Source organism: Ochotona princeps, chromosome 21 (genome assembly GCF_030435755.1).
Source record: "Ochotona princeps isolate mOchPri1 chromosome 21, mOchPri1.hap1, whole genome shotgun sequence".
Taxonomy (NCBI): domain Eukaryota; kingdom Metazoa; phylum Chordata; class Mammalia; order Lagomorpha; family Ochotonidae; genus Ochotona; species Ochotona princeps.
This window is the reverse complement of record NC_080852.1, coordinates 37,887,551-37,910,866: the sequence shown is the minus strand read 5'-3', so window position 1 is coordinate 37,910,866 and position 23,316 is coordinate 37,887,551. Positions and strand designations below refer to the sequence as shown.

The window sequence follows — 23,316 nt, the reverse complement described above, 5'->3', positions numbered from 1 at the left end:
AAAGATGAGACAGATCTCCGTGTGCCTGCAGAGTTGGGGCTGCGCCATGCCAAGGCCCCCGCGCGGATGGACAGCTGCCCTGTTCCAGACACGTGCACCTGACTGTACTCACGGAGGACAGGGGTGTGGTGGGAAATGCCCAGGCAGGTGTGGGATCGGGGGCAAGGCTGATGGCTCTAGAGGGGGTGAACACGTCGCCTCAATTTCTCCCTCTGGTGTGAGGTGGGTTGGAGTTTTGTCGCTGTGGTGGTGGCAGTGATGGTGAATCATGGTCAGGACGCTTGGGATGCGGGACAGATACTCACTGACCGTAAAGGTGTGGGACTCCCGCTTTCCTGGTGACTCATCTCTTTGAAAACCACTTAGGAAACATTTGGAAATAGCTTCACAATTAGATACCACGACAATGTTGAACTACAAAACCAGCAGTGGCCCACGGGGCCAGGCTGTGCTGGTGCAGCAGGTTAAGCACCCACTGTGATTCCCAGGAGTGTGAGATCTGGTCCTAGCTGCTTTGCTTATGTCCAAGCTCCCTGTTAACATTCCTGGGACAGCAGCGAAAGTGGCCTTCCTGCTTAGGCTCTGCTGCTGCAGGGAAGTCCCGCGGAACCTTGGGCTTCTGGCTCTAGCATGGTGCCTGTTACACAGGCCCCCACCTTGTGGGATCCTGTCTATACACATTCCCTGGCTCATTTCCTGTTTGTGTCCTCTTTGGGGAGCATCTGTGTGGTCTAGCTGGTTCTGCTGGGGGTGTGATGGCTGCAGAGTACTTGTGACATGGTCATCGCACACTGTAAGAGAAAAAGTCTCCCATTTCCTTATGGGTTGCTATTCCTGGAGCTACCCCTCCACCCCTACCCCATGGAGATGCGGATTGTCCTCTGGGATTGCCCTCGTGCCCTCGTGTGGGGGGATTTCCTGGAAGGCAGCTGGACTGCAGTGGCAGAGCAGCTGGGGCTGGAAGGGCCCTGGCACTGCGAAACAGGATCTCCACGCTGTAAGCAGCAGCTTAACCTGCAGCACCACGTCAGTCGCCCTGAATGCACCTTTCAAATGTGTTTTCCACCAATGTATATATATTAAAAAAATATATCCCATTTAACATTTAAAACATTTGCTGCCTCCCAGGTGTGTTGCCAGGAAGCCGAGTTAGATAGTGGAGGTAGGAATCCAGACACATTAGCCAGGAATCCAAGCTGGACACTCCAGTCTGTGGCATGGGCCACTTGCCCAGCCCGTGCTCCTGAATGTGTCACAGTGGCTCTTTTCAGGATCCTCGTCCTCAGGCCCGTGGTTGCTGTTGTTTTGGGTCTGTTGTGTTTGTGCTTCCCGGGCAGGAGACGCCGTTCTCTGCCTCTGCGTGCTCAGTGTCCTCGAGGGAGATGCCGGGTGTGGGTGTTGGTCTCTGCCCAGCACCCCTGACCTGGTGCTCAGCCTGATCCTTCTGGGACTTACCGTGGATGTTCCAGACCAATCCCTTCCTGCATGCAGAGGATGACGTGGCCAACCTGCCCCTTCCACAGGCCCCGCAGCACACTCCGGAGGTCATTTCCAGGGCCCTGGCTCCCTTCCCTTCTTTTGGAACCTGCCCCTCTTGGCAGGAAGCTGAGGCCCCTGCTGTGTCCCCCTTTGTCCGGGTGGGAAGGCAGTTGGTCCTCCCCCTGCTGCTTCACAGGTGCTCACAGTTTGGGGGGCTTAAGGGACCACCACAGTAGTCACAGCGAGTTTCCTTTTGCACGGTGAGTTGGTTGATTTTTGGAGAGGAGTGGAAGATGCGGCTGCTGCCTCCTCATCCTCACTGGTCTTGTCCTCACTTGGCAGGCTTGGGGCAGTGACATGGCATGCGCTTTTCCGTTTCTGCAGCCTGCTGTATGGGAGCATTGTGGGCGTTTTCATCACCCCAGGAATGGCTCATTTTCATTTCCGAGCATCAACTGTTGTGGTGATCGTCTCAAGATAATCTTAATTGGTAGGTCAGGCATGTGACCAGGAGCCTTCCTCTCAGAAGCCTTGGGACACCGCACCCAGTGGTAGACTGCAGGAACCTGCCTTCAGATTGGCTCAGCTCTGGCTATGCAGCCACAACTTGGGGAGTGAACTGGTGGATGGAAGATCTGTCTCCTCTCTGTAGATCGGCTCTGCCTGATAAAAAGTTTTAGCGACTTATTTTTTATTGCAAAGTCAGATTTACAGAGAGGAGAGACAGATCTTTCATCCACTGATTCAATCCGCAAGTGGCTGCAATGGCCACTTTTGAGCCAATCCAGAGCCAGGAGCCAGGAGCCTCTTCCAGGTCTCCCACAGGGGTGCAGGGTCCCAAGGCTTTGGGCAATCCTCAACTGCTTTCCCAGGCCACAAGCAGGGAGTGGATTAGTCAAAGTGGTGTCTACATGGAATGCTGGCATTGCAGGTGACTTGTTATTTTTTTAAATTTGTTTTCATGTGAAAGGCAGATCTACAGACAGATCTTCCATCCATTGGTTCATCCCCCCCAAATGGCTGCCAACAGCTAGAACCACACTCACTGGTCAAAAGTCATGAGCCTGGAGACTCCTTTCAGGTCTCCCATGGGGATGCAGGGACCCAAGGGCTTAGGGCGTCCTCTGCTGCCTTCCTAGGCACACTAGGGGGAGCTGGAAGGGAAGTCAAAGAAGCAGGTGCCCACGTGGGATGCTGGCACCGCAGCCAGAGGCTTAACATCCTACACCATGGTACTGTTTTAGTGTTGGTGTGGTGTCCTCCAGTTCATCCATGTGACCGTAACATTTTTCTGGCCTGCTGATGGGCAAGGCATGTAGAACAGCCCCGTACCTCGCTGCAGTCCAACTGCAAGCATGGGAGGCTGACAGGCTGACTCCATTCCCTTTGGTTATGTGCTTGGGAGGAGACCAGGTAATTTCTTGAGGCGTTTCCACTGTTGTCTGCGAGTTCTCTCAGCATCAGTAACAGACTGAACAGGTCCATGGCCTTTGCCCGTGTTTTCTCCCATGCTGTGTGCCTCCTCACCCAGTCTCCTTCCTTGTCCAGAGCTTTAGTTTGACAGAACCTGTCTGGTTTTGCTTTTGGGGTCTCGCTCACAAGGCTGGGTGATTGTGGTGCAGCGTGGGCACTTGGTAAGTTTGTTTACTGTCCTCCAGGGCACAGTGCTGTGCACGTGGACACCCACATCTCCCAGTTCACGCAGAGGCTCCTCCTGCTGGTGCTGGCAGTTGGCTGGGCGTGCTGTTCAGTGTGTCTGGGTCCTCTGTCCAACTGCGCGTATCAGGTCATGTTTTCAGACTTCAGGACAAATGTGTCGTATGTAATGCTACATGGGTTTCGAGAATTTTAATTCTCAGAGATAACTGCTGGGTCACCTCCCAGGTGGCCACAGTGGCCAGGCTGAGCCAAGAATTTGACTGCCTTCTGTTACAATTTTTCCAGGTGTATTAGCAGGGAGCCAGAGAGGAGCTGGAATCAGTGCCCCTAGGGATGCTGGCACTGCAGGCGGCACAGCCCCTCCCTCCAAAGTCTATTAGAAGCGGCTTTTACCATTTCCTTGTGAGGTCCTAATGTCAGGTCCTGTGTATCCTCCGTTTGTCATTTGGGGTCTTTGTGCTTCCTGATCAATTTGATTTTTTGCTTGAAAGCTCATGAACTGATTCACCTCCTGAAGCCAGGAAGCAGACCTTCATTGGTTTACTGCAGTACACGCAACATGGGTGTGTGTGGGACTGGCGTGCTCTGTGGGGCCCGACACTGCTGCTCAGCTCTGTGCTCCCTCCGCCGCGTCCAGCTGTTGGAGCAGCTTCCCCTGGCCCGGTGCTGGCAGTGTGCCGAGCAGAGCCTGGTGAGGCGGGCAGCACAGACAGGGTGCCTTCCCTGGCCTGCGCTTGGCCGTCTTAGCAGGAGCAATTCCACGTTCCGGGAAGGCTTGGATTTGGGGGCTGTCACAGCAGTTCTACCTTACTCCCTCCTGTGAGCTACGGCCAGCCACTCAGCTCGATAAGGGGCTCTGTTGCTGAGGGAGGAGTCCCTGCTTACCTGCGCTCTGGCCGTGGGGGTGCAGGGGTGCAGCACGATTAGAAGCAATATGATTTATTTAATTACACTGGAAACTACCCCAAATGATGTCTGAACCCAAAGTTACATAAAAAATCGCCCAAAATAGTTAAAACAACTGCTTTGAAGATCTTCTGCAGTTTCCATAGTGTGAAGGCTGTCACAGGGCAGGTCACCAGCCACAGCCCTGCACGGTGAGACAGATGCCCCTACCCCGGGAAGAGGCTCGGTTGTGCTCAATGCTCTCCTTGCCAGAGTCGCTCAGCTGACCCCGGAAGGGGCAGTCCTGTTACTGCTCGTTCTGCTGGCCCTCCGTGACAGACGAGGACACAGACCCCTGGCCCTTGTTGACGTCACTGATGCACACCCACTGCCCATCCACCGACTCCTTCCACAGCGTTACCTGCAAGGTAGCACAGTCACTCCCAGCCCTGACTCTTGTCCTCCCCTCCCAGGTTTCTCTTGGATCCCAGGAAGATCACAGCCTGTGGCATGGCACCTTCTCCCTGCAGAGCCCAGAGCTGCCACGCGAGGGTGACGCTGAGCAGCTCCTAGGAACCCAGGGAGGACCTGTACTACACAGTGAGGCTCAGCGGCTCCTACAGAGCAAACCTGACCGCACAGCCCGCAGCGTGTGCCCTAGACGGCAGGCAAAGCCTTTGGTCCCGGGCGCATCTGTCACCCCATGCACAGGTCCCTGAGTCGCAGCTCTGCTTCACATGGGGCCAAGGCACGACCCTTTGGCCCCCGTGGGTGCCTTGCCCCCCTGCAGCTGCCTGTTACTCATGCAGCATGTGAGTGATTTGGGGGTACCCTCTACCTGCTTAGGGGTTCTATCATGTGCTTCTGGGCTGGGTCAGGCTGAGTGCATGGGGGGGGTCATACCTTATTGTCTCCCCCTGAGACTGCAAGGATGTTGGCAGTGATGGACCAGCTCACATGCCACACGACATCGTTGAACTTGTGCAGCAACTTGGCAGACCAGGTGTTGCCTGAGGCATCGTCGCACGTCCAGATGAATACGCGGCCATCCTGGGGAGGCAGGCAGGAAGGGGTGACCGCATGGGGCCAGGCCCCCTAGCTGCCCGGGGCTCACTGCCACCCAGTCCCTCCCCACCCAGCCCCTCCCCGAGGGAAGAGTTCCTGCTCAGCTAGGGGAACTCCCTGCAGTTTTGTTGCACTTTCCTCAGGCTCCCGTTCTTTAAAAACGGAGCCCGGGGCTGCCGAGGGCAGCGGGTTAAGCCACTGCCTGTAGCTCCGTTACCCCATGTGTCATGCTTATGAATAAAAAAACCTTAATCATTTGTGCTTGCTTGTCTCCTAACTTCAATCTATGAAAGGCGAACCTTCCAGGGTCCCCACCTTGCCCTCTTACCTGTTGGGGAACTTCTCATTCCACCTGACCTGCGTCTGGACCTCCCTGCTCCCAATCCAGCAGGGGCAGGCCACCAGCTTGACCTGCCACCCTCAGGTCACCTCCCAAGAGGACTGTCCTAGGGGCGGGGCAGGGCTGACCTGAGAGCAGCTGGCAATGGTGCTGGTGGGCAGCCCGATGGAGGGGGCCCAGGCCACGTCACGAACCCAGTCGCTGTGCGCCTCCAGCTTCTGCTCCTCCTTCCACTGGCCATCCTCCTCCTCCCTGTCGGGGACCGCAGACACACTGAGCCCTACCCTGGCACAGTGCGCAGCTGCAGGAGTCACGTGAACAGCGCTGGACACAGGGCTCTAAGCAGCAGCATGGACGGGCGCCCACTCACCTCCACAGCTTGATGAGGTTGTCGCATCCTCCCGAGGCAAACTTCTTGATATAACTGGGTTTCTGCCCCGATGGCTGGTCTATGAGGCTTCCCGGGACGACAGCAGGTGCCCAGCTGACAGCATTGCAGCCGATCTGGGGGAGGCACAGGGGCCCCAGTGAGTGGTCACCCTTGCCAGGACCCAGGGCTGGGTTCTGTCAGGCCACTGATGGGTGTCAGCAGCCCTGCTCAGCTTAGCTCAACACAGCCCAACAAGGATACTTCCAGACTCACTGTCCCCCCTCAAAGTGCTGCCTGTGTGCTACTCCCACCCCCACCCCCAAATCCAAAATTGAACTCCCACTAATGGAAAAACCTGACCACGTGTCCCCCCATGTCACGCCTCCTCCAGTGGAGCCTGTGTGAGACATCACCAGGCCAAGGTGGAAGCTTCAAGGAAGGATGCCTCCTGGATTCGGCTGCATCTCTAGTGGTCTTGGCATTCCTGGCTGTACTCTCTTTACTCTTATCTTTATGGCTGGAATAATGCTATTTATGTGCGGCAAAGGCTCAATGTTTCTTTATAGTTCTATGAAGCCTTCTGACAGGAGACTGGACAAGGATAGCAAGCAGTATAAGATAAAAACCATTAAGTCACTAGCTTCAATAAACCTACCTGGAACTATTTTTGAGAATTCCTAAAAAGAAGATTATAGTAGAAATCTAGAGCTTAAAAAAGCCATACAGGAAGAAAAGCTAAGAAAAATAGACAAGTCAATATGAAAACCAATGTAAGGCACAAGACACAATGAGAGCTAACCGCTTAATGATTAAGACTGCAGCTGGTGCCAAACTGCGTCCACAAGAAATAGCAACCGCAGTCTGTCACCAGGCTATTAGAGAACAATCTTTTCTCGACAGACCCGCTCCCTCCCTGGAATAGTAATTTGTAGAAATGTAACCACATGAATAAACAAGGAAAATGTCCTTTTGCAATAATCTATTGTATATAAGCTGATGCCTTGCTTTTGCAAAATGCACTCAGATATAACTGCCTTGAGTTGTCGTGTCTGTTTGTCACTCGCCGAATCCTTGCCCACCGTTCCTGGGGTCCTGTTCCCGTCGGACTGATTGCTCCCGGCCAAGCCGGTCCGTCACACCCCCACAAAAATCCAGAGATGCTCCTGCAGCCACCGTCTTGGCGCTGTCTGCTCTCCACGCCCTCTGCTGGCATGACTGCTTCCTGGCATTTTATTCCTGTGCTAACTGAAGAGGACCTGTGCTTCACAGAGCGCTGGCCTCTCACAGGCCACCACAGCCACCTCTTTCCAGGGTTCTCATTTAAGGGAGGGACAGGGAGCTCTCAGAATCAGATGATAGGGGGCACACTGGGGCCCCAAGATTCCACAAGTCATAGGAAACAAAGTCCAAGGCACTGAGGCAGGCAGGCACTGAGGTCAAGACCTAACACTGCGCAGTGCCCGCAGGCTGCACGGCCCTTTCCCTCCCTGCAACTAACAGAACCCTGGCCATGAGTCTCTTCGTATCCCAACAATTTTTTCTTTCTAGTATTTATTTTTTGTTGGAAAGGCAGATCAAGTTTATGGAGAGGAAAAATCTTCCATCTGCTTGTTGACTCCCCAGACAGCCGCAACAGCTGGAGCTGAGCCGATCAGGAGCCAGGAACCTCTTCCTGGTCTCCCACACGGGTGCAGGGTCCCAAGGCTTTGGGCCGTCCTCGACTGCTTTCCCAGGCCACAAGCAGGGAGCTGGATGGGAAGTGGAACAGCCAGACACAAACTGATGTTCATATGGGATCCAGGCAGTTGTAAGGTGAGGACTTAACTACTGAGCCATCAGGCCGGCCCTGCATCCAGGATTAGCCACCTGAAAGTGCATCCTAGTGGAACTGGCACTGTGGCAGAGGTAAGCAGCAGCTGTGATGCCAACATGCCGTGCTAGAGCACTGGTTCAAGCCCTGGTTGTTCCGCTTCCCATCTATTCCTGCTGATGCACTGGGGAGCCAGTGGACGATGGCTCAAATGCTTAGGTCCCCAGACAGAGCTTCTGGGCTGCTGTGGCCATCTGGGGAGTGAACTACAGACGGAAGATGTGGCTCTGCATCCCAATATACACACCCATCTTGAACATCTGATTCCTCATAGAGTGCTGGTTTCACTCAGATCTGGAATTCCACATGTGGTTTTCTTCACACACACCTTTTCCCTGGCAGTGACAGTTTGTCCCCACAATGATCAGCACCTGACTCATCTCCTACACTTCCTGCCCCAGTGTTCATGGCACGCAAGGCAGCGGCTTTTCTTTTACCTCGTTTCACGCTTGATTCCATTGCCACTGTGACTGGTAGATATTTTTTAGCCTCAGTGGAGTAAAGGATCAGCTGTTGCTGCCCTCCGTGCTGCCACCACATATGGGTGCTGGTTCAAGTGCTTGGGTCCCCCGTGGGAGGCCCGGCAGCGGCTCCTGGCTTTGTCCTGGCCCAATCCCAGGTGCTGCAATTCTTTGGAGAGTGAACCAGTACTTGGAACATCTCCCCCCACAACCCCTACTCTGCCTTAAAGATTACAAACATGTTTTTAAAGCATTTCCAGGTACCTTCCCTGTTCTAACTACATGTACGGTTTTATTTTTGTCTATTTGAGCTAGTGGGGGCTGGACCAGGCTTAAGCCAGAGCCCAGAACTCCATCTGCGTCTCCCACACTAGCTGGGACCCAAGCACGTGGTACCTTCACTGCTGCCTCCCAGGATGCACGAGCGGGAAGCTGGACCATAACGGGACAGGCAGTGGCTAAATCTGCCGCACCAAGCTATATTTTCACATTCTGTCACTGTGCCTTTGGAATCGATCAACAGGGCCTGGCGTGATGGCTCAGGGGCTAAGTCCATATCTTGAAGGTGCCAGAATCCCATATGGGTGCAGATTTGTGTCCCGGCCATTCCACTTCCCATCCAGCTCCCTGCTGTGGCCTCAAAGTAGCAGAGGATGGCCCAAAGCCTTGGGACCCTGCAGCTGTGTGGGAGACCCGGAAGAAGCTCCTGGTTCCTGGCTTTGGATTGGCTCAGCTCCAGCTGTTGCAGCTGCTTGTGGAGTGAACCATCAGACAGAAGATCTGTGTTTCTTCTCTAAACCTGATTTGCCTTTCCAACAAAAATATTTGAAAAAAAAAATCAATCAACCAGACCCAGGAAGCAACCAAACACCACCACCAGGTTGGTGGCTGTCACAGAAAGGCCACTTCAGTGTCACTGCTGTCACTGGCTGCCACTGTAGGGCCCATCCAGCCAAGGCAGAGCCCTAGGAGGTCTTGTGACGAAGAGACAGCTATGATGGCAGGTCAATATTCCCTCCTTGGACTCACTTCCCCCTGTCAGGGACATCCCACCCCTCCCTGGAAGACAGCTGAGAAGGCTCTCCTGTCACACGCATGACTGCCTGCTACCGCTGCCCATTCTGTGGACCCACCGTGTCCTGGGACTGTCCTGCGGCGGTGTGCAGAACCTGGACACACTCATCAGCGACACACTGCTCCCCAGATGCCCCCTGCCCTGCAGTGCCACACCTAGCATCCACACATTTGTCCACAGCACAGAGCTCACACTTTCTGGAGTCTCAGGCCTAACAGGTGAGGCACACCCGACCTGAGACACCTGGGACTGACAGCCTCTTACGTCTTGGCCTTGCCACGGGCAGCAAGGGCCTAACTCCCCGAGCCATCCTTGCTGCCATCAGGGTGTACATTGGCAGGAAGTAGGGAGGGGGCTCCTGGCCTGGGATGCAGGGGCCTTGGGTGCATCCTCACGGCCTGGGGCACTCTCTGCCCGTTCTCGAGAGGCCCTGCAGGTTCCTGCCCCTCCTGACCCCACAGGTGGACACCCATGGCCTGTGAGCACAGGTGACAGGACCAATCCTGGCAGGCACCAGGGAAATGCAAAACACAGCACCGCGAGGGAGCACTTGGCTGTAATCGGAGACACTTCTCACAGGGTCGGCGGCAGGCAGCGTCACAACTGTGGGTAGCCTCCACAGGCAGACACAGAACGTACATGACCACACAGCTGCACACAGGAGCATCCACGGCACCGTGACCACCACACATGCAGATACCTAGGTGCCCGCAATATGCATGCTCAAGACACAGGAGGGAACACAGTGCCATCCCGGCCACGACCTGGCTGAGCCTTAAGCCTGTGATGCCAGGGAGATGCTGGGTACACGGCCTGTACAAGGTCTGACTCCAGGAACATGAGGGGTCAGCAGAGGCCAAGTCGGAGTCCGGGAGTAGAGCAGTGGCCATCCCAGCAGGAGCCTTCCCTGTGAGCAGTGGAGTCAGCCGCACCACCTTGTGTGTGCACGCTGTGCTAACTTTCAATTTTTGAAAAGTTAACACAAACTTCCTAACTTCTCCAGTTCCAGCTCTGGTTGCCACTGGCTGCCCCGCCACCATCCCCCTGCCCCCTCGGGCGGTGCCTGGTCTCACCGTGTGCGCATTGTTGATTTTCTTCACCTCCCACTGGCCTTCCCCAGTGTAGGTGAGCAGGGAGATGGCCCCATCCGAGCTCCCACAGGCCAGGATGAGGCCGTAGTCGTGCGGGGCCCAGCACACCGAATTCACTGTGGAGGGAGGGAGAGGGCATGCTGAGTAGGCAGCCAGGCACGTCCCAGAGATGCAAGTGTCACCTCAGGCCACGAGCAGCACCTGTCACCTCCACTGCCACTGGGTCCCACAGCACAGCAGGACCCGCCTGAGGATGGAGGCCCTCCTCCCCAGGAAGGGATGGGACCCCTCTCCAGCAGGCACCCCTCCCCAGTACCTGAGGAGTCGTGGCCCAGGTGCTCATGTGTCTTCTCCCAGGTGCCATTCTCTTCCTTCCAGATGATGACTTTGCGGTCGTAGGAGCAGGACGCCAGGATGTTGCCATACATGGGGTGGGCCCAGGCCACCTGCCACACGGGCCCTTCATGCCTGCAGGGATAGGGCCGAGGCTGCCTAAGTACGTCCGAGGAGCCCACAGCACCTCAGACAGCAGACAACATCCGAAGGAGGGCGTCACAGAGGACACCCAACCTTTGGGGAGAGCAAGAGAGGGCACCCGGCCCACAGGCGTTCCACTCGTGAAGCACATGCAGCCGACATGGGAACCTCTGTAGCGGGCATACCTCGGGGCCCAGGGACACCCGTAGAGGGAGTTGCCCCACCCACCTCTGCAGCCACTTTCCTGGGGAGGCCCTGTCTTTCTCACCCAACGTTGCCACTACCTCAACCCCTCAACAAGCCTGCTGTCCCAGGCCTCCTGTGCTGGCTCCCTTTGCCTGCTGCCAGGCTCTGAACAGGAACCTCTGTAAGACGGGGATGGTTTCCACGTGTGTCCACCCTCGCCTTCAGGCCAGGACAAGGGCTCTGTGGTTTCACCCCGTTGGAACGGCTGCTTTCCTGGGGCCGTCCCGGGCGTGCAGGCAGACACAACACTGCTGGCTCACAGCGCCATACGCCCGGAGCTCCCTCCCTGTCCACAAAGCAGAACCTGGCCCAGTTGTCAGCAGGTAACGGAGGCAGCGGAGCCAGGCCCATGAGTGCCGTTTCCTGTCCAGTACTGCACGACCCGAGCGCAGGCGGCACACTGCGCAGGCTGCAGGGCCCTGATCCAGCAGGACCCAGGGGTGCAGACAGACGGATGTCTGTTCCCTCAAGTGCCCCAACCCACCATCTCAGAAAAACCCATAATAAACACAAAAACCTAACAGGGTGCGCAACAGCACTAAGTGCTGTGGAGAGAAGTAAAACAGAGAAAAGAAATGTGACAAGCTAGAAGGTGGGACTGGTGGTGCATTCTTTGATGGAAGGGGACCCCCACGATGTCAGCCTGGCAGGTAAGGGAGGCCAGCGCCCCGTGTGGAGGAAGGACGCCCCAGAAGGGAGAGCCAAGCCCGAGAGGAGAGAATGGAGGCCGGCAGGGAGTGGGGGCAGCGAGCAGGCGAGGTGAAGGGGCACGCAGAGTGCAGGACTGACAGAAGCCAGGGCTGTCCCCCGACTGCTCTGAGACACGGGGAGCGGCAGGCGTGGCCAGTACGAGAGGTACTCAGGGACCAAACTGGTGGGCAACAGGGAGACTGTGAGAAGAGGAGCGAAGGGCAACTCCAAGGCCAGTGGCTCAGGACACTGAAGGACAAGGCTGCCTCCCGCGCTGGGGAGGCCTGCACTGTGAGCTGGGAGATGGCAGCTCGTGCAGGGGTTTGGAACAAGCTAAGTCCTACTTTTAGCCCGCAACAGGAAGGTTAAAGGCACGGCTTGTCGGAGTCGGAGCTGAGGGGAGTGGAGAACTGGCCAGCGACCCCCAGTGTCCAACCTGCCATCTGTCAGCGTCAGGACAGGAGTGAGAGCCACAGGAGCGGCTGACAGCGCTGGGAGGCAGGTCGGACACGGGTGCCTTGCGTCCTCCAGCACCTACACTTGTGAACTATAAACTGTAAAATCTGCCTTTCATAATAAAAATAAATATTTTTAAAAAGAAAAAATATTTCTGAATCATGTTCAATCCATGGCAGCGACAATAAACCTTTGCCACTCAACATTTTGTCTGAAAATTAAAAATGTAAGTCCTGGGCATGGCACGGTAGCTTAGTGGCTAAAGTCCTTGCCTTGTACACTCTGCGATCCCTTAGGGAGTCAGTTTGTATCCTGGCTGCTCCACTTCCCATCCAGCTCCCTGCACCCCTGTGGGAGACCCAGAAGAAGCTCCCGACTCCTGGCTTCGGCTCGGCTCAGCTCTAGCTGTTGAGGTCACTTGGGGAGTGAAAGAGCGGATGAGAGATCTTTCTTTCTGTACACCTTTCTCTTTGTAAATCTGACTTTCCAATAAAAATAAATAAATCTTTAAAAAAACCAAAAAACGTGAATCATACATACACAAGCAAGTGCACACACACCGAGGCGCCTCAGGAAACTGGTGGCGGTCCCACAGGCACTGGCCCTCACCTGGAAGAGGGCGCTCCCAGGCCCATCTCCCGGGCCCACACTGACCATGTTCTAGTTTTAATTCCACCAACACACATGCATCAGGCTGACCGTCAGGTGCTGCAGAATGGCCACGGACCCTTCTCAGAGCAGTGCACAGCACACAGGGTACTGGGCTCAGAGGATCCAGGGCAGTGGACTGTCATGCCCGAGGGACAGCTCAATTAGCAAGGAAATGACAAAGTTAGTCCAGACAAGTGGGCAGGGCAGCCACAGGCACAACGACACAGCTGCTGCAACTCTGCAGGGGACAAGCCGCAGGGATGGCCGACACGAGGGCCTCTAGCTTGCCTGCCTCCATCCGTGAGAGAGATGCTAAATGCCAGCCACAAAAATACAGGCAAACTGTTCCCACCCCCTGCACCCCTCAGCCCCACCTGCCAAAGCCTGGGGCTCCCGGCACCCAGGCAGGAACCCTGACGAGGGGCCGGGCGGCGCAGCGGGCAAAGGCAGAGGAGACATGGCCACACGCGAGCCCAATGCCTCAGGGCCTTTGGGACAGGAGGAGGCCAATATGTATCTGTAAAAATTCCTGAACCTCTATCCCCGGCCACAGGCAAACAAGCAGGGCCAGGGGAATGGTCAGTCACTTCACCAGCTTCCACAGCCATGCCAGCAATGCTCTCGAGGCACTTGCAGCTGGCCTGGCTACGCCTGCACACAACAGTGTTTGCTACCGGTCCCTGTGGCAGCAGCTGCTACTCCGCACGTTCCACACCAGGGGCAATGCCAGGACCTGGAAGGCAGGAGCAGCCCTGGCCCACAAGAAAGGTCCTGCCTCACCGGCCCACGTCTACGTGTGGGAACAGCTTCTCTAACTGGACCCCACAAAGAATTGAGCTTGGGGACATCTGCTAAGGACCCAGGCTTGCTCACTGCTGAGCACAACCAGCAGGTGTCTGCACTCTGGACTTCCCCACACCTTCCAGTGTCCCTCAAGCCCCTGGCCCACCTGACACTCACCCTCTGAGGTCAGCCACGAGGATCTGTCCCCCGTTGCGCACGTCAAAGATCTTAACGGATCTGTCAGAGGAGCAGGTGGCCAGGCGCGTGCCATAGTAATCCATCTGAGCATCGTGCTGCGGGAGAAAGGCCGGGGTTGCGTGGGCCTACCGACAGCTACCGTCACCCAGGACTGAAGACACGGGTGGGAGTCACATATACACTGCTCTGAGACTGTCTTTCTCATACAGCACAACAAGCCATGGCCAGCAGGAGCAGCCAGTCCAGTGGGACACAGACCCCGCACACACCCAGGGAACAGCCACCTGAGGGGACACAGACCCCGCACACACCTGGGCAGCAACCAGCCCATGGGGTCTCCAGGTGCTCCGCGATGTGCCGTGGCCCAGACATAGCGTCCCAGCAGGGTATCTGGGTCCCCAATCCCAGGGTTTGTGGCCCTGGGCTTCTGCCTGTTGTGCTCCTGATGGGAGGGCCCACGACCCAGAGACGCCTGCCACACTACTGGTACCACTTTGCGATGCCCACTGACCACCCAGACCTAAGGCTGGGCCTGCCCATGGCTCCTCATCTCTCGGAGGCACAATGGCCACTGCCCCTGGCCACCTTAGGGTTCAGAACTACCAGCTGCTATTCCTGTGGTTACCCTCTCCCAGGACGCCCCACTCCATCTGCCTCAACATCCCTTTCCCACCACAAGGAAAGCCAGGCCCCTGCCTGTCAGGCCTTGGTTTCCCTGTAGGTTTGTCGGGGCCCTGGGGAGGGCCAGCTCCACCAGGACAGACTCCTCCCTCCTTAGCTCTCAGACTCCTGGAGCTTCAGCTCACTTTAAGTGGGCTGAGTGACAGCACCTGCTCCAGAGGCCGCTGGGAAGGCAAGCGGCCCCCAAGGCGGAGCCCTCAACACGTGGGAAGGCAAGTGGGCCCTGAGGGCCAAGCCCTCAGCACCTGGCCCACGCAGGATAAGCAACTATGCTCACCTGCTGCTCAGCCCTGCCCAGCCTCGAGCTGCACCCACTCGAGCAGGTGCCACCTGCGCACTGTCCCCGATGAAATGCACACTGGCCAGGAAGTCTCAGAGCCCCTGGCCCTGGGACCCTTCTAGCTGAGCCACTCAGGACCGAGTCCAGCTGTGACCCGGTCCTGCCCTGGACGGCCTGTGCTGCTGGGCCATGCAGAGGAGAGTCTGTGTTTAACCCGAGCTGGGCCTCTCAGGACACACCCTGGGCACGGAGCACTGGTCCAAGAGGCCTGGGCTGCTCCACTGTCCGGCCCCCACCCCACAGCTGTGCCTCTACACCAAGTCACCGTCCCACCCTCTTCTAACAGTCTTGGCTGCGGCCGGAGGAAGCCGGGCAAGGAGACCACCTCCCAAACCCCAGCCTGCACCCCTGCAGTGGGTACTGTGCTGCCAGGGCCCTGCCCACTCGGGGGACACCACTGGGAGGTGGGCCAGCTTCACCGCTGCACCACGGCGGGATCTGGAACGGCGACCCCACAGCGCTTGCTGCCCTCGGAGAAGGCCGCGCCGCAGCCTGAGGGGGGTACTTACAATCATGTCCTCGTGCGAGGTGTCCACGGTGTTCATCACTGACACCTACAACCAGAGACAGGCCAGCTCTCAACAACTGCAGCCACAGGTCCAAGTTCTCAGTGGGAGACACCCCAAGGAGGCCTCAGAGGCGTCTGAAGCAGTCCTCAGCCCAGAGCAGCGAGCAGGAAGAGCGCCCTGCAGGGGCCAGAGGGGCTCGGCTGCCAGTGCGGAGGGGAACCGAGCAGGCACGTGGCCAGCAAGCAGGCCTGGCTCCCCAGGCGGAGGGGGTCGGCGGCCTTCCAGTGCGGAGTGCGGGACCCACCGCCAGGGCCAGCACCCTGCAAGGGCAGCTCGGGTCCTCACGCCCCCAGAAGCAGTGGGGCCCGGACCGGGGTCCCAGCCGTCTGTGCGGGAGGCAGGGAGGTGAACAGAGACGGGGGCGCTCGGCTGCAGGTCCCCGGCTTCCCAGGACCCCGCTCCGCTGCTCCCGCCATCAGGCACGACGCCTCGCCGCCCCCTCGGGAGCGAGGCCCGGGGCCGCCGCAGGTGCACCGAGGCCGCCCAAGCGTGAACGCAGACAGCCGCACCACCGGGGCACCCGCCGCTCAAGGAGGCCGAGGCCGCGGCCCGGGCAGGCGGGCTCCCCGCTAACGGCCGCGGGAGGCCGGCCAGGCAGGCCCGGCTCCGGCTGGACACTCTCACCCCCCTCGGCCCTCACGCCGAGCGGCCGGGCGGGCGTCCATGGCAGAGGCCGGCGGCGCCCGCGGGGTTCCCGCCCGGCCAAGGCCAGCGCTCCCCCCGCCCCAGCTCCAAGCGGAGCCGGAAAGCCGACCGGCCCCCGGGCAGGCACCCAAGGAGGCCCGTGAGGACGGCCCGAACGCGGCTCGGCAGCCCCAGCCCCGAGGCTCACCATGGCTGCGGCGGACCCGGACTCGGACGTGGCAGCTCCCGGCGGCGCCTCCACACAGCTCACTTCCGGTGCCGGCTAGACGAGCCTCCGGGCCGTGCTCGGCAGCTTCCGGGCAGCCACACGCTCGCTGAGCGCAAAGGTTCCGGGCCTTCCGGGTCGCACCCTCGGAGGGGGCGGGGCTCCGGTTGCCATGGCGACCCCGAAGGAGTGCTGTTGGTCTTCCTTCCCTTGCCCATCCCGGCTTTTCAGGAAGTCCCTGTTTTTCCCTGAGTCTCCTAAACGACAGAAAGGGCTGCCCCGCGGTGCTGGGCGCGCGAGGCTTTCCTGTAGAGGAGGACAGACGAGTCCTGGTGCCTCTTTGTCTGAAGCCATAGGGACCCAGAGGCTCCCTACTGTCCCCTCAGACAGTCTGATGCCCTAGGATCCCGAGAGCCGGTCCCATGAGGACGCGACTCCCAATTTACCCCGCCGTGGGCTCCCCCCCGCCCTTGGGGTAGGCAGGTGGCATGGGGCAGGGTGGCTGAGCGCTGTCCTGGCCGCGAGATCCCTAACTGGAGAGGGTAGGGGGTCCCCAGACCCCACAGAGTGCACCAGGAAAGGGATGTTGATGAAACCTAGGCCTCCAGGAGGTGAGTGGGGCAGAACTACCCCACGCCATCTCCCTCTCTCAATGCCCTGCAATGAGAATCCTGAGGCAGGTGGATCAGCCATTGTCTGAAATGCTGGGGATCTCTACATGTGTTCAGGTTAGGATCGTTCAGATTTGGCGATCTTTGCACAGGGACCCGAGTGTGGACACAGAGTCGGGAAGTCATTTTGTGAGAGGAGTTATACTGGGTAGTAGGCATTTAGGGCATTCTGGGTCCCCAAGTCATTTTTCCTCAAATATAAAGGGGCATTTTCCCCACCATGTCTTGGATTCACCAGAGAACTTCTCTCCCAAGACAAGTGCGTATCTTATCAGGAACATGCTTCCCCAAGAGACAAGGGCGACATTAACATCAATTCGCCACCTGAAGCCTCAGCCCCATTCTGTCTCCAGCCATTGCCAAGGGGGAGGGCTTCAGACTGGCCTCTTTATCATTAGAAAGGGACCAAGGAAGTTGGCCAGTGACACCTTCCTGGTCTTTTGTCCCAAGGCCAGGTACCATGGAAACCAGGAATTCTCTTTGTTTATGGAGAAACATATACGAGGGGAACCTTTAAAAGATGCTTTCTCCACCATTGATACGGGTCTCTTTTTTTCCAGTTTTCCACTATGGCAGGGGTAAGGGTCCTTTCTATCTCAAAGCCCCCTCCCATCACTAGGATGGGCGTCTCCTTTCTCAACTTTTTCTAATAAATCTTGCTTTAAAACTAAACTGTGTCCACACGAAAATTCTTCTTTCCTGCGAGGCAAGAATTGAGGTTGCTGCCGTATTCGGGGTCAAAAAACCCTACAATTTCATATAGCATCCTAATAACTGGGTGTGAGGAGTGATTCCAACAGAGGCCCTGATCCTGCCACCTTGGACTCAATGCCACCTTGAACGCCTGTTTACCCAGCACTAGGTGTCAACCCTCTTAAGGCCCACTTGCCTGAGTAAACTTAGTGACTGTCAGGTAAAACTCCTCCACCAATCCCCTGAGGTAGGCCTGGTGTCCACCTACAGCCGCACCTGCAGCCGCACCCTGCACTCCCCACACCCTCCTGTGTTCTTACTTTTGCTTTTTCTGCTCTCACTTGCTCCCTGCCCTATGGCTACCCCCACTCCCACCCTCCAGCCCCGCTGAAACAAATACCTCTTTGAGTGACTTAACTGCGTCTGGCTTTTGGGTTTGTGGCGAAAAAAGCTAACACTGGGCTTCAGGTAAAGCTTTTGGGCGTGGAAATTTCCACTTGTGGCATTGTGTCAGTGCCACAACCTTTGGGGCATTTCAGACTCTGGGTTTTCCAAGTATGGGTGCCAGCATGTAGTGTCTCCTTTGGAAGTGAATGTTGAGGTGAAATGAACTCTTTCTTGCGGAATTGTGTCTGGGAGTTGCATAGGGCCCCCTTGCCTCCCTCCATTTAACCCCAGACCCCACAGCAGGCCCCTCTCAGCTTCCTCTAGTTTGTGCTCCCCACCTCCCAGCCCCATCTCCTCCTCTTTCTCCAGCCTTCTTCCTTCCCCCTCCCCCAGCCTTCCTCTTTTCATCAAAGGCAGTTAAACCTGCTTGGAACCAGCAGTGGATGCTCACAGGGGTGACCCTGGGGTCGGGATGGGGGATGTAGAGAGGAGGCCAAAGGGTCCCCCCAGCTCTGACCTCCTGTGGGGGGGGATGGGCGTGGGGTGCAAAGAAGCGTGGGATGGGCGCCAGTCTGCGCCTGCGCGCGTGTGTTTATTGCTATTGTTCAGTATAGTGTAGAAAAGGCAGACAAGTCCCAGTGGTTACAAAGAGCACAGCCAGAGATACAGAGAAATGAAGAGGGGTACAATCAAGAACACAGTCACTTCCCAGCCCGGACCCCCCACATCCCCGCGGGAGGCAGCAGCATTGCCTTGGGACTTCACTGTCCAGTCCATTCACACCAGGGTGAGCTGTGTGGCCAGGCCTGGAGCAGGGGCACCACAGATGTTACAGCATAGCCAAGGAGCTGTGGGGTGTGTCCAAGGCCCCCCAACCATCTGCTTCTTGAAGCAGGGCCCCACCTTTCCGGGCCCTCCTGCCCCCACTTTGACCCAACACTAGGAAAGTTTTGCTGTGTACTGGGGGAAAGACGTGGGCCCTTCCTGATGCTGTCTGATTGTGGCCTTGGCTTGCTCCAACCTCCAAGAAACGCCCCCCCCAAACCGAACCGCAAGTCTGTCTCGTGGTGGGATTTCAGGTGCTATGATCAAGGAGATATTGGGGTGGTGGGAGGCTCATTAATACTGAACCCAGGCCATCTGCAGGTATGGGGAGAGCAGGAGGGTGCTGAGAAGGCCCAGGCCAGCAACTTCTGCCCCTGAGGGTGTTGGAACAGACAAAAACAGAAAAATGCTGAAAAACACCTAAAGCCAGAGGAGCTGGGAGCTGGGGTTTGTCCTGAAGAGGCGCCAAGTGGGCCGCACGTGATCTCTTGCCATCTCCCAGTGCCAGGTCTTGGGGAGGGGGCGTCCCTCTTTCTCATCTGGATCAGGGCTGTTGGAGGGTGCACCCCAGGACAGCCAAGGTGGCTGACTTTCGCTTCTAGGCTGAGATAACTGGGGGGAGGGGGTGCTGGAACAAGGTAGGTGGGATAGTGGGAGGAGCACCAGGCTGGCACTATCCTTCTTGACAGGGCACTCTGCCCACGGCCCTGCGGTTGCAAGAAGATGGTGGCATGGAGAAGTCGGGGTGGGAAGCAGGTGTGGGAGAACAGCCAGACAATTTTGCAAAAGAAGAGTGGAAGAGTCTTGTCCTTCCTCCACTTAGGATGACTTGAATTAAACTTGGGAAGCTGGTGTTGGGGAGACACATAGGAACAGGGTCACATAGGGAAGGGATCAGCGGAGGATGCCAGGATGAGGGAGGGGGCTCTTCCATGAGTGGGGTGCCCAGGGTGACAGACTCACACTCCTAGTGCTGGTCTCGGAGCTTGATGCTCTGGATGGAGGGATCAGCGGAGAGGGGTGGGCAGGGGGCCGGGGCCTTCAAAGGCGGGTGGGTGACCTGAACCCAGGGACTTGCCGCTGGGTTCCCTGCCCATCCCTGTGTGCTAGGTGGGACCTCAGAGCTCAGTGCGGAGGACAGGAGAGCAGCTAAGCAGCGAGAAAAACATCACAGAGTAGGTGTTTGCTGGGATCTAACTGATGGTTTTTCCTTTCTTTTTTTTAAGCCACAGACACCCCAGAACCATGCTGCGGGAGCCCGAAGTCTCCGCCAGCGAAAGCAGAAGCATTGCATAGAGACGGTGAGTTCTTTATTTACAATTATTGTCTAGATAAAAAAAAGCCATAAAAACAGATGTCATACATTGTTTGCCCCCTAGTGGGGCAAACTGCCAAACGTACCCCATGCTGCTAGACATAGGATGCTGAGTGCAAGCTTCCTGTACTACGGTGACTTGACACACCCACCAATCATTTTGTGTGTGTGTGTGTGGAGACCAGCACACATGTTGGGTATCCTCAGTGGCTTCTGCCAACCCCTCCGGCTTGCCTTGCATCCTGGCTCCGGGTGGGTGGGTAGGTGAGCCGGGAGCGTGGCACATGCAAACTCCACTGTCCTGGTGTCACAAACATGTGACCGAACCAAGAAGGGGAAAGATGGGTGACTCTGAAGGAGACGCTGAAGAAAACACCGCATTCCGAGGCTACCCCACATTGGCCAGGTGCAGGTGGCTCCTGCCTCGGAGGGGCGCGGTGGGCTGGCTTTGGTGGTGTGGGGCCCGAACCCATGGGAGGCGTGCGGTAGCTGTGCAGGGTACATTCAGGAGTGCTATCTTCCTCCGTGGCACTCTCTGGCTCCAAAGGGCCTCCTGGTGCAGAGATCTCATTGGGCGCAGGGGGCTGACTGGGAACCCCGACCCTGGCCGTCCCCCACACGCGCAGGACCTCACAGCAGACTATGGCTCTGTTCCCGAGTGGCTCTCTGGGCGTGGAGAAGGGGCTGGGAGAGGGGCGGGCTTCACAAGCGCGGCAGGGAAGTGTTGGTTTTTCCTGGAAGCATGGGACATTGTCGATCATGGTATTCAAAATGTCTTTTGCACTGTACAAGTTTATGGAAAAAAGACCGGAAATGCTGAAAAGTCTCAAAGCAAACTCTGTATTCAATACAAAAGTTCTTTTTATGAAAAAAGTGGAGACCCACAAAGTGCTGAGCGGTTAGGAGGCCTACACACAATGAGACAAGCTCTTAGCGAGTGGGGTTACTAGTACTGTTATCTGAAGTCATCTTGGGGGAAGTGGGGAGAGAATCACCTCTTCGCACCTGCTGTTCCTTGGGGGTCACATGATGGCTTTCTGGCTGGGAAGTGAGGCCTGCTGTCCCAAGGCCCCAGCATGTGCTGTGACTGCAGGAAGAGAGTTTGGTGTAAAGATCACACTGGATTCACGCCAGCACACGTGTAGGCAGGCTCATCCGCTCTAAGCAGCACAGATAGGGGGGCTGTCTGCAGAGATGGCGGCAGCAAGCTCTGCCCATCCCTGGCCCGGGGGGCGGCAGCCAAGTGACCGGCCAGAGGGGGAAGCACTCCGTGTGTCACCCCATCTGCCTTGGGCATCCGCCAGGACCCCTGGGGCACGGTGTGACATCAAGATGTCTCCTGAAGGCCGTCGCGGGGCTGCCTGCCCCGCAAACCCTGGGTAAAGCTCCTCTCCTTCTCGCCCTCCACGAGCACGCTGCCGGCCTCTAGAGACTGGTTCTCGGTGGTGCCTCTGGCGGCCATGACGTCATGGAACGGGACTGGCAGGCAGGCAAGCTCTGAGCGAGGCTGTGGGTGGTGACACACAGAGGAGGTTGTGATCCAGGAGCAGGTGCCTGCGGGGCCCCAGCCACTTCCCCGGCCACTGAGCTGGACCGCACACTCAGCCAGAGACGCTATCTACAGATTTGTAAACAAATTACATTCTCCTTTTAGGACATAAATAAGTTAAAATAGAGCAATTTAAGCTGAAACAAGGCAACATGCCGGCAAAGAAACTTTATATATCCATGTATATATATTTATATATATATATCTATCCATCTATATGGACGTATACAGTCTCGGTGTGGTGTATACGCTGATATAGATACAAAGGAATGGAGACGATCCCGTGAGTGTCTAGTGAGTTCTTCGATTCCGTTGGTGCAGACTCTATCAGGTGAGTTAAGCTCTGCGATTTGAAAAAAGTTATTAAATTAATCTATACAACTGAGACCATGCGGTGCAAGCATTTCAAACTCTCACAGACCAGTGGGTTGGGTGAAGTCTCAGAGTCTGCAGTTCCCCGCAAGAAAACAAACAGAAAAAAACTGCTCCCCTGCCTGCCTCCCCTGCCAAACCAAACCAGGGGAGGCTCCAGGGGTCCAGGACATTCATGCGGGGAGACGAGGTGGCGGAGGCCCGTGGGGAGAGTTCAAACAGCATGGCAGCCGAGGAAGGGTCTATGGGCAGGAAGGGGAGTCGGCTGGCTCGCCCGTATTTGGTTTCCTGTGGTTGCTGTTGCTGCTGGGGTGCCCGGGCAGGTGGGGACAGGGGCCATGAAGGAAGCCACGGGGTCCTCAGCTAAAGCGACGTCTCCAGGCTGTGGATGGGGCTCCCTGGACTTGAAGAGGTAGCTGATTTGCTCGTGTCGGTGGTCAGGTTGATGCCGCTGTCGATGGCGCTGTTGTTCTTGTTGAGCGAGGACGGCGGGCTGCAGTTCTGCTTGAGCGCAGCGTCTTCTTCCAGGTCAGTGTCGTCGATGAGGGGGATGTGGGGCTGGGAATCTTCGATGCGGAACTCAGGATGAGCCATGAAGTTATGGATGGAGGTTCGAGACTCGGGCTTTTCCAGGCCTTCATAGAGAGAGCTACGGAACGCCTTCACGACGCGGATCTGCAAGGGACGTGCAGGCATCAGCAGTGCCACCCTGGGGCCAGCGGGCGCTGGGGGCTCAGGGGCGCACGTCAGGAGGTGCCTGAAGGCGGCTGGAGTCTCAGCAGCCCAAGGTGGGGAGGGGGTGATAGAGGGGGCTCAGACCATGGACTTTCATGGGCTGTGTGTTAGCTGGGGCAGCTCATGGCACCCATGGGAGGGATGACGGAAGCCACCGGCTAACAAGGGCATCGGCCACTGAGGGGGGTGGGGCGAGGGTCCCCAGACCTAGGGAGAGACTGAGCCTGGTTAACTTCAAAGCAGAGTTTTGACCATGCAGAAGGGGTGGTGGGCCAGGTGGGAGGAAAAAGGGCAGGCTGTTTGAGAAAATTTATCTTAAATAACAATAGTGATAATAACAATAAAAGGCAGTTTAAAAAAACCACATGACATGGAACAGGTTAAGCATCACAGACAGGGAACAGGAAGGCACGATGGCTGGGGGAGCCAGGGTGACAGAGGACACACGATGGCTGACAGAGTGGGGACATCAAACTGAAGGCAGCAAGGCAAACCCAAGCCAGCGCAGGCCAGAGACAGCCAGGAAGCAGAGA

The 23,316-nt window shown here is 57.1% G+C and overlaps 2 protein-coding genes and 1 long non-coding RNA gene across 5 annotated transcripts in view; 1 reads left to right on the top strand and 2 right to left on the bottom strand.

The window, feature by feature from the left end:
• Window positions 1-4,092: 4,092 nt before the first annotated feature.
• Window positions 4,093-16,328, bottom strand: SEC13 (SEC13 homolog, nuclear pore and COPII coat complex component). Its single transcript, XM_004581301.4, has 9 exons — window positions 16,219-16,328; window positions 15,327-15,371; window positions 13,776-13,891; window positions 10,612-10,763; window positions 10,278-10,411; window positions 5,799-5,932; window positions 5,557-5,680; window positions 4,927-5,073; window positions 4,093-4,444 (listed from the first exon to the last, which is right to left on the bottom strand). The coding sequence occupies exons 1-9, from the start codon at window positions 16,219-16,221 to the stop codon at window positions 4,331-4,333; spliced, it is 969 nt and encodes a 322-aa protein (XP_004581358.1). The 5' UTR covers window positions 16,222-16,328; the 3' UTR covers window positions 4,093-4,330.
• Window positions 16,329-19,902: 3,574 nt separating this feature from the next.
• Window positions 19,903-23,106, top strand: LOC131482880 (uncharacterized). The gene is made up of 3 exons (XR_009247372.1): window positions 19,903-20,113; window positions 22,490-22,576; window positions 22,682-23,106. It is a non-coding gene; the product is annotated as an uncharacterized LOC131482880 (long non-coding RNA).
• ATP2B2 (ATPase plasma membrane Ca2+ transporting 2) overlaps window positions 21,497-23,316 on the bottom strand; it is a 174,452-nt gene continuing 172,632 nt past the window's right edge. For all 3 annotated transcript variants that reach the window (XM_058678903.1, XM_058678902.1, XM_004581302.3), the window contains one exon: window positions 21,497-22,723. In XM_058678903.1, coding sequence (XP_058534886.1) covers window positions 22,412-22,723 — 312 coding nt within the window. In that variant the 3' untranslated portion in view covers window positions 21,497-22,411. The remainder of the gene's footprint in view (window positions 22,724-23,316) is intronic.